The sequence below is a fragment of the Mauremys mutica genome, chromosome 3 (assembly GCF_020497125.1).
Source record: "Mauremys mutica isolate MM-2020 ecotype Southern chromosome 3, ASM2049712v1, whole genome shotgun sequence".
Classification (NCBI taxonomy): Eukaryota; Metazoa; Chordata; order Testudines; family Geoemydidae; genus Mauremys; species Mauremys mutica.
Genome location: NC_059074.1, coordinates 153,044,262 through 153,054,925, shown reverse-complemented (window position 1 = coordinate 153,054,925; position 10,664 = coordinate 153,044,262). Strand labels below are relative to the sequence as shown.

At 44.8% G+C, this 10,664-nt stretch overlaps 1 protein-coding gene across 1 annotated transcript in view; it reads right to left on the bottom strand.

Annotated features, from left to right (window-relative positions):
* Positions 1-7,460: 7,460 nt before the first annotated feature.
* The window catches only part of LOC123366334 (solute carrier family 4 member 1 adaptor protein), a 28,021-nt gene continuing 24,817 nt past the window's right edge, over positions 7,461-10,664 (bottom strand). The window contains exon 14 of the mRNA XM_045009672.1: positions 7,461-10,077. Coding sequence (XP_044865607.1) covers positions 10,028-10,077 — 50 coding nt within the window. The 3' untranslated portion in view covers positions 7,461-10,027. The remainder of the gene's footprint in view (positions 10,078-10,664) is intronic.

Sequence of the window (10,664 nt, the reverse complement as noted above, 5' to 3'; positions counted from 1 at the left end):
ACAGAATGGTTTATTAGTCATCGGGAACACAATGCAGAACAGATCTTGTTAGCACAGAAAGCAGGAAGTTACAGCAAAGTCCATCTTGGGGGGAAGGGGTGGAATCCAGAGCCCTGAGCTCTGCCCCGGAGTCCCAAACCAGGAGACTGACCAGCTTCCAGCAGCCCAGCCTCAGTCATGACCCCCTGCCCTGCCTCCATCCTTTGTCTCTTTCCCCAGCAAATAGGTCACCTGGCCGGCACCTTCAACACCTCCAGATATAGTGTCGGCCATTGTCTGTGCCCAGCCAGCCAGACAACAATCACACCTGTCCTCTTGGGGTCTCTGCAACGATCACACACCCTTGTCCCACCACCACCTAGATACTTGAGTAACACATAGGGGAAACTGAGGCATACACACAGTGTTCAGACAAAACATTAAGAACATTCCCACTTCATCACATCTGGCCAGAAGATTGCACCGAATGATAGAATCACCATGAAAGGTTAGTTTGCCCATCCATCTTACAGGATGTTCTCCCCTGCTTTTTCCAGTCTGCTGTTACATGACTAGCTATGAGCCAGATCCTTCAAACACACAAATGAGTAGCGTTACTCGCATGAGTGGCCCCATTGCATTCAGTGGGACTATTTGCATGGGTAATACTACTTAACATGCACGTTACAGGATCAGGACCAATGAGGATTCCACCATTTCCCTGAGGAGACAGTCCAGCTTTCTATAGCAGTGGTTCTCAATCTTTTTGAGCTCAGGACTCATTTGTAAATATTTATGGCCTATCACAACCCAGTAAATAAGTCTTGGGGTGGGGTCCTGGGGTGGTTTCAGTGGGTCCTGCCCCTTGGGGGAGTAGGGTCCTGCCTGGCACTCACTCACCCCACAGTGACAACTCCTTCCTTTTGGGGCTGGCTGGGCTTGGCTCTCCGCTCTGGGCGTTGCAACCTCTGGGGTTGCAGCACTGCTCAGGTTTGGCCCTGGATCAAATTTGTGTGAGTGGAGTTATGACCTGCCTCATGGGGTTGCAGTGTCACTCACTCAAATTTGGCCTACCCTGACTCCTGTCATCATAACGGCTGGGCCAAACCTGAGTGGCTCTGGGATGCCCTAGGTTGCAGTGGCCTGCAGCAGGGAGATGAGCCCCAGCCAGCCCCGCGAGACAGGAGCTGCCACGCGACTCTTCAAAATGTTCTGGCAACCCACTTTTGGGTCCCGATCCATTGGTTGAGAAACCCTGGTCTATAGAGTCTGCCTTGCTGTGGATGAATAATTCTGGTGTTGCCTCTTTCCAGTGTTGCACGGCCCCTCAATTCCTTTGTATTCTTTATTTAGATTTATCTAAAACACGCCCCTTCATGGCTCTGAACACACGGACACTTTTTAAACCCTACAGATATAAAAACAAACTGAACAAATATTTACTTAAAACCCTCTCCCATCAACTCAGGCCCTGTCCACACTGGGATTGTCTTGGAAAACATGTTCACTAACACAACGTTAAGCACATTTTAGCACCTAACACAGATTGAGGCAAGTCACGATTAAAACGTGTTAGCTACTCCTGGTCAAAGCCAGGAGCCACCATAGGTTTCTTCCTAACCCCCATCAGTCAGAGATTGGCTTATGCCCTAGAGCATGAAATTTTTTATTCAAATGAGATTGCAAAACTGTTTATAATCCTAATTACATAGTGGTCACCTTCTGAGAACACTACAGATGTGGCAAATGGCAATGAGAAGATACCAGAACATGGCTGCATACAATTCATTAGATAAAGCTGTGTGTGTTCTTGTTTGGGTGGACTTGGGACTAGCTCCCCAAGTGGAATGAAACCTCCTGCTCTTTCCTGAGCTGGGACAGAAACTGGAAGACCTGTAGTTTGCCGTTCTAATCTCTTAACGAGGAAGGTATCAGTCTTGATTTATGACAGTCTCTGTTCACTGATTGGTTCATGTGATCCCAGCTTGTGAATGGAAGATTAGAGACCATCAGGTGGATAGAGTTCATACATGTGATGGCTGGTTTGGGTGGTGGTTATAATGGTGGAGACATTTCTCCCGCGTGCAGGTAATGGCCTTAATATCCATTTCTCTTCTAGAGAGATTTCTTTGGGTTCAACTGTACTGCATTTTAAAAAATGAAAATATGTATCAGTCATAGTCTCTAGAATTTACCTCTGATCCCCAAAAGACACCCTCTATATTTGTTGTCAGGGAACTCCGCTCCCGTGGTGCTTGTTACGTTTAGACAGGATACTTGTGGCAGGTGTTTTTGGCACAGTGATACTGCAATCCCATTGTGACAGACATGCCCATTTGTGGTTCACTACTCTGTGTCAGCAACTCGTCAGGCTGGACATACGCACTACACCTTACAAACTGGTGTGATGATATATATACCCAAAAGGTGGCATGTAACAGATTACTGGAAAATTAATAACTCAGGCCTTGCATGATGTGTGTACGAGGTGTGTACAGAGTTATGGATGTGTGCTAGAATTATGTTCTTAAAATGTTTGGCAAGCAATGCATAAGCCCAGACTGCCCTAGAATGTGTATCTGCTTGGCTGAGTAGCCGGGCTTCAGGCAGACACAACGAAGGTGCACTTACATAAAAGGTAAACAAAGGCATCAAGCTAACAAGGAGAGGAGGTAAGGACTCAACTATCACCAGCAGAGAAGGAAGTCTTCACCCGACTACATGGCATCTCTTCCCGGAAGGAGAAAAGGAATTTTATCTGAGAATACATTTCAATGGTTTATTGCACTATAAAAAGAGTAAAGCGAACGATAATTAATTGAATCAGCTGATTTATACAATGGTACTCTATTATAAAAGTGTATCAGGTAAGATCTTATATGAAAGCTAATGACACACTGGTGATTAATGTCATTGTAAAATGTACATCTTAACACTGAACCAGGAACTATGAATACTCACTGATATTATGCTTCAAAGTCTATGACCAAAGGGATAAACAGGTTTCCTCCCAGACAGGAGGGAAGGAAGCTATCTACCTATCACCAGTGAAATTAAGCTAGGTGTGACCAAAACCAATGGAAACCCTATTTACCTACAAATCAACAGGGGGATGGGCAGTCCACAGGAAGGGAAGAACAGCCTGAGGTCAGTCTGAGTCTGGGACGAATCACTGAGTTTGGGAAGATTAAAGAGACAGAAGCTACCATCTTGGCTCCATCACTGGACAGACACAAGGGACCACAGCTCTTGCAAACTGAGAAAGATGGGTCCTTCAGCCTGGGGGGTTGAAGTCTCTGGGAACTGAATATAGGTGACAAACCTGCAAAGATCTCTCACCTAAGATGACAAAGAGAACCAGCACTTTCTACTTATGTGGAAGGTCTTGACTCAGAGAAAGTCAGACATGGCTGCAAAGAAAGGTTGGTAAGAAATCTACCTTGAACCAAGGATGCAGCTGATTAAGGCTTAGACACTAGAAAGCATAATTCACTTTTGTTTTCTTGTAACCATTCTGTCTTTTTCCCCTTGTGCTCGAACTCATTTAAAACTTCTCTCTTTTTGTTAATAAACTTGTTTTACCTTTAATCCAAACCACCCCAGCACTGTATTTCAATTGAAGGGATTGTTAACTCCAGTTAAAGCAACAAGCTGCTGTGCTTTTGTCTTTTTAAGGAGCAATGGACCTTATTACTCCTCCAAATCTTACAGGAGAGGGCTGGATGATTCAGGGCAGATGGTTTGGGGGAAATTAGGGACTGGGAGAGCATTGGGGTCACCCTGCAAGTACACCTCTACCCCGATATAATGCTGTCCTCAGGAGCCAAAAAATCTTACCGCGTTATGGGTGAAACTGCGTTATATCAAACTTGCTTTGATCTACCAGAGCGCACAGCTCCCCCACCCCTCTCCCCCGGAGCCCTGCTTTACCATGGTATAGCTGAATTCGTGTTATATCGGGTCACGTTATATTGGGGAAGAGTTGTAGTAACCAAGGCTGGGGGAGACCAGAGTGGGGCTGTAGTGTTGTAGGCAGGCTGCTGGGGTTCGAGTGCTGAACCAGGGCTGTGCAGCACACGGCCATTCAGGGAACTGCTTGCTTGCCTGCTCGCTATTTCCGGACTATGAGCCACAGCAGCAGAGCATTTAAGGCACTCAGGGTTACAGGGCAGGCGGTGATACAGTCTCTCACTGGTCTGAGTTGAACCCCAGAATGTAACATCCAACCCATGTGCTGTCTACCGTCGGCCTTTCACCGCTTTCCAAGTTCTGCTTTTCACCCATTTGCTCCCCCTTTGCTAGCCTGCATATTTCTTCCCTTAAGTGGCCCAGCTTGCATTTGTCTAGGCAGATACTCTCGCTCTCAGTGGATTAGTTCCCTATTTGCATGGGTGTTCACACCACTTCTAACAATATATGCAGATTTTGGGTGTGATCACGAGGTGCTAGGCCGCCTCCTCCGCGTTTGACTTCAGATCCCTAAATAATAATAATGCATTCAGGTTTCTCTTCTTTCTTGCTCTATTCTTCCTAGCATCTCCATGCTCTCCAGCTGCCACATTACTCCTCATGCCGCTTCCTTTTTATGATCTCATCCTAGGCCTCAGTACTGCTTTCTGACAGTAGCTTCAGCTGCTGTTTACACTCCTCCGCCTTCTAAACAACAGAGATCCATTTGCCCTTCAACCATACTTACCCTCCTCTGCTGCTCTAATAAAGCACCTTTCAGCAGAGGATGCTAAAGCACTTTCCAAGCATAAGATGAACCCCTGGCCCCATTGAAGTTAATGGGAGTTTTGCCATGGATGTCACAGGGGTCAAGATTTCACCCGTTAAGGGCATGGCTACACTAGAGAGTTTACAGCAGCGCAGCTACACCGATGCAGCTGCGCCATTGTAAACTCTCTAACGTAGCCGCTCTAAGCTGGTGGGAGAGAGCTTCTCCCGTTGGCTTAACTACTACAGCCCCTGCTAGCAGAAGCAGCTCTGTCAGCAGAGAAGCTCTCCTGCCAACAAGCACCGGTGTGCACAGTGCTATATGTCACTATATTGTATGTCACTTGGTGTGTGTGGGTGAGATTTAGTCACCCCTCCAGAGTGACATAAGTTATTCCGACACAAACTGTAGTGTAGACATAGCCTTAAATAGAGGTACAGTGATTAAAATGGAGATAAGTAACTTCTTTGCAGAGATGTTGAGAGACTTAACAGGAGGAACGCTGACCCCCTGGACATCAGTGGCAAAACTCCCATTAACTGGGCATTCATTCGTAATGCCTGCACTCTGATCTTGACTCCCGTGCCTGAAGTCAGAGAGAGAATAGAAGTTAAGTTCAGAATATAGGAGTTACTAATACCCAGGCCTGAGCTTAAGCCACTGGCTCACACTTACCACTTATCTGAATGACTTGAGAGACAGAAGAGATACTGCAGCTTATCAACTATCAACACATCACAGTACATTTCCTTGTATGACTGCTTCTCAAAAACAGAAGCCAGAAAACACAGTTTGCAGGCAGAGCCGCTAATTTTCAGAAAGAAAACGGTTGTATCCGCTTTGTGGTGAGAAACACCTGAAGCTAAGGGAGCTACTTTAGAAGCAAGAACAAAATGGTCTGCGGTGCTTACAGCTGTGCTTTCAACACTGGAAAATAAATCAGCATTTCAACACAGACCCCAGCATAATTACATACAATAGTCTGTAAGAGCTGCTAGGGTGTTATTGGCTTGCTGTTATGAATCTGCCTTGGTTGATGTTTCTTAAAGACTGTTAGGAAGGTTATTTACAGTAGGGGGGATCAAAAGGTTGATAAGCAAGTTACAAGACTTACAGATTTATAGTACCATTTTGTTCTGACATCAGAGAAACATCACTCACTTCCTATCATGGGTTTATAGCACTGCCAACTGCTTTCTGAGGAAATTCCCACGGACAATATGCTGCTGCTTCCAAAACAGAACAGATGCATGGCCGTTCTAAAAGGGAAATATTTCGCTAGTAGATCACCATAGCTTCTTGTATTGTTTCACTTCACATTCCTACAATTTTATTTATAGAGCAGTGCACACAGCTCTGTACAAAGGCAGACATGGCCCCTCCTTTAAGGAGCTTGCACTGAGACTCCAGTCCTGCAACTGACTCCAGGCAGCTGCAGGGCTCTGCCCACACAGAGTTAGCTCCAGGACCAGGCCCTAAACCAGACAGACACTACAGATCAGCTGATAGGTTACCATCACAAAGCAGGGTGGGCATCTTTGAAGGATCACTGATGAAAGGCTTTGTGAAAAGTGCATCCCGAGGATGAGTGAAGAGGAGGATATACTAAAAGAAAAGGGGTGATATAAAAAGATATAAGAAGAATACGCACAGGGGGAGCAGGAGAAGGGTATAAAAGGAGGAAACCTCAGGAGTTTAGACTGCAAGAGTAAATAAACACAAAGATATTGGTACGGTAAAATTGTGCTGTGCCTCAGAGGAGAGGATGAGAAGCTTGAACTTGATCTAAAGACAAGGGGCTGGTGGTGTGACAGGGCAGATCAGGGAGGGGAAGCTAGTAGCTGTGCTCTGGAGGTGGCAGGGAGCCTGGGATGGCAGAGTCAAAGGAAATCAGGAGAAGCTATTTCCAATTAGCATGCCTACAGGGGATCCACTTCTATACTGAAGGGTAAAGGCAAGACTATCTTCCCTGTAATGTAATAAAGACAGTTCACACAGGCAATGTTCTCTTCAGAAACCATCTGTACTGTATTTACACAATATCCATAACTGTATAGGGGGTGTTAAGGGTTGAGATGTGTCAATTACACCTGTCTCTAGGAGTGTGAACCTGGTACCTATGAAAATGAAGAGCTAGTCAGATTAGTGCAGATAAGCACTATGCAAGTTTCTCCTGACCTGGAATTTCACAACTGCTGAAGTCCCGGGCTCCCTCCATACCGTTCTGCCAGTGCAGATCAGGTGTGACCTGCAGTTCCACTATTCTAGTCTAAGCCATTCTTGAGAAGTTGTGCCAGAGTGGGTCAAAGTGCATGATAGTTTGGGAGAACAATCTTATTTTCACTCAGGGACACACAGAGGGGGAGGCAAGTGGGGCAATTTGCCCCAGGCCCTGCAGGGGCCCCCACGAGAGTTTTTCGGGACCCTTGGAGTGGGGTCCTTCACTCGCTCTGGGAGCCCCGGAAAACTCTCGTGGGGCCTGGGCCCCCGGAGCTTCTTCTGCTCCGGGTCTTCGGCGGCAATTTGGCGGTGGGGGGTCCTTCCGCTCCAGGACCCGCCACCGAAGTGCCCTGAAGACCCGCGGCAGGGCGGTCCTTCCGCCCCAGGATCCGCTGCCGAAGTGCCGGGTCTTCAGTGGCAATTCGGCGACAAGGGGCAGACCCCAGGCCCCCTGAATCCTCTGGGCGGCCCTGTTTTCACTTGAGATCAAAGACTAGATTTGAAGCCAGGCTCCAAGTGAAAGACTAGTCCGTTGAACTACAATTAGGCAGCACTTTTATTGAGTATGTCTAGTGAAAACATGAGACTGAACCTAGGTTTAACAGGTCATCAGAACCCAGCAACAATGCAATATATTCATGGTGGAGAGTATACATACACATGTATATACATATAAGCACACAAAAAGAGAACTTTTGACATTTCATTGCACTTAATTTCTCTCATCACGATGCTGAGAGCATCTCATGCTAAATGTCACACTTTTAAATTAGAATGTAAAAGCTTGTAAAAACCTAGGGCATTTATAGAACTATATTAAATGTACAATTGTTTGACTTGAAACAACAGAATGTGTTATGCAAATTATCAAACAAACTGCTTCACGTACAGAGCTCCAAACCAAAAGATCTTGAAGTCAGCTGGCCAGATATTACATGCCTAGAGGGCTTTGGGTATGCCCTATAAATTAAAATGTATTTAACAGGTGAATACGTAACAGGAAGTTTTGTAGCAAGGGAAAGTAATTATGATAATGAGGTAAACATGTGGCAGAGAATACAATAATCATGTGCTCTGCACAGGAAATGGCAGCTTTGGACAATTGGTCCTTGAATGCTGGAGAAAGCACTGTATCCTGGCCACATGTTGGCACAAACAGCGAGAACAAGTGTGTGGATGCTGTAGCTTACTCCAGAAGCAAAGACCCATCTCAACAGCTGGGTGGCTGAATGGGTGGGTCTGAAATCACTCTTCTACACCAGGGTTTGATTTTAAAGCCACTGGCATAAGTATGGGTGAATTTTCAGCTTTATTAAGGGCGGGAGGTGGGGGGGAACACGGTTAATTAGGAAGGGAACACTTCAGAGGTCCAGAGGAAAGGAATTGGACATACTACAGCTCATAGATGGAAGGGGCCTATGACACAGCATTTGTTTGTGCTTTGCTAGCTCCATTTGCAGGTATTTTCTCCTTAATTATGATTTTGAAAGAACTGGTAAGAGGACACTGATGTGAGTGGACTTTGGTTACCAGGGAGAAATACTCTCAACTAAGTGATGGCTTGAATAGGGGAATATGAAAGGCATCTGTCCAAACACACAATGCTGAAAAGACAGAAAAGCCTGAACTATTATGACCATCCTAGAAACATGTCCGATGAAAGAGGAAGGTGAAGAGACATGGTCAGGATAAAATCCATATTTTTAAACAAGAATTTCCTTATGCATAATGCAAGCACCACTGTAGCATTTTATAGAGCTATTTTACATAGGAAACGTTGGACTGGCTCAGACCTATGGTTGATTGAATCCAGTATCTTGTCTCCTGACAGTGGCCAGCATCAATGCTCTAGAACAGTGGTGGGAACCTGCAGCCCATCAGGGTAATCTGATAGCGGGCCGCAAGGCATTTTGCTGACGTTGACTATCCGCAGGCGCGGCCCCCCACAGCTCCTGGTGGCTGCAGTTTGCCAGGTTCCTGGGCACCAGATCACGGGCCGCGGGTTGCCCACCACTGCTTTAGAAGAAACTGCACAGTTGGCAGACGAGGGTAATCTGCTCCCTTCAAGGTCTCTTCCTTATCTCTCATAATTTGGAATTATTTTAAGCAGCAGGTTTTGTATTATATATAAATTAGGTATTGGATCCTTCCAATACTCTTTTTCAGCATTCATTTTTATAATTCTGGATATTCTTGTCATCTATAGAAAGGTCGAATCCCTCTTTAGTCCTCACTAAATTCTTGCCTCCAACAACATTCTGTGGCAATGAGTTCCACAGTCTAATTATGCACTGAGAGAATCATCATCTTTTATCAATTTTGAATGTATCATTTTTCAAATTCATCAAAATGTCTCAATGTTCTTATGTTATGACACAAGGAGAACAGAAACTCCTATCTCCCTTTTCTAGAACATTCATTATTTTAGGGGATTTTATCATGTCCCCTCAAATTTGTCTCTTCTGAAAGATATGAAGACAAATCTGAAAATATTTGGATTGCTTATGAGAGTATTTCCATGCCTCTAATTATTGCATTTTTCTCAGTGTTTCCAGTCAATTTCATTCTCTGGTTTTCTTGCACTATTCAGTGCTGAAATGCTTGAGTTCCAAAGGTTGCAAAGGATTTGGTTTTTTTGTTTTGTTTTTTTTGGTTAAAATATATTTCCTTTGAAATAAAATGTTTTTATAAAACTTGAACTTTGGGTCACATTTGCCCTGACAATGCCATTTTAAGTATAATTTGGAGGCAGAGAACACTTGTGTTCTCATTTTTATTGGATAAAACCAGCTTTGTCTCACCTCATCAAGCTAATAAACATAAAGCCCTTACAAGTCTAACATTCTCACGCTGAATACAACGACCAGGCCAACTGCAGAAGGAAGAAGTGGAAAAATTTGTATGCAAGGCTCAGGAATCCTTGGAAGTGTTTTAAAACCAAAGAACAAATGCAATGCTTGAGATAACTGTCCAAACTGGTGCTGATGCCATTCAATCTGGAAAACATCCAAGAAGCCAACTCTTTCAACCCTCACTCAACTCTGTGCAGGAAGTTGTCCAAAGTAACACGGTCCCTTAGGCCCCAGGCAGTGGCTCTGAGGTCTGTGAAGCTTAATAGCCATATTTTTCATTCAGATGAGTCTTGCCATCACCGCTTTGACCTGATTGACAAGAGAAAAAAATATATATATTTGCTCTTCCAAGATCAACTCAGAGCAAAGAATGAAACTGTCTACACAGAGCATACATTCAAGAGGCAGAAAAAGTATACTAGCCCACACAATGGATACTACAATACTAGTCTCCTTTTGAGACGTAATTCCTGACAGCTGGGAGTCATATGCCTTTACAAGACTACATAATATCTTTCCTGTTTATTTGGTTCCTCCAGTGTCTCCATTATGCCAGCGCAGACAGGAGACAAATCCTCCCATTAGCAGCTGGAGACAGGAAAAGAGAGCTCCCTCAAAAAAAAAAGGAAGCTGGCTAGACACACCCCGGTCAGCCCGTCTTCTGGTCAGCTGAGCCAGGAATTTTGCTCTAGTTTTTACTAGTGCTAATGGAGTACAGTCCTTTTGTTCACTTAGCTCTGGGTTAGAGCTCTCCTCAGTGAAGTTCCTTCTGCATTTCCTCCCTCCCTGTGAGGTTCAGCAATGTTTTAAACCCCTAATTATCTGTAATTTTGAGAAAGACCATCATGAAACCATATGAAATCTAATCTATGCACTTAATATGAAAAGCTATATGC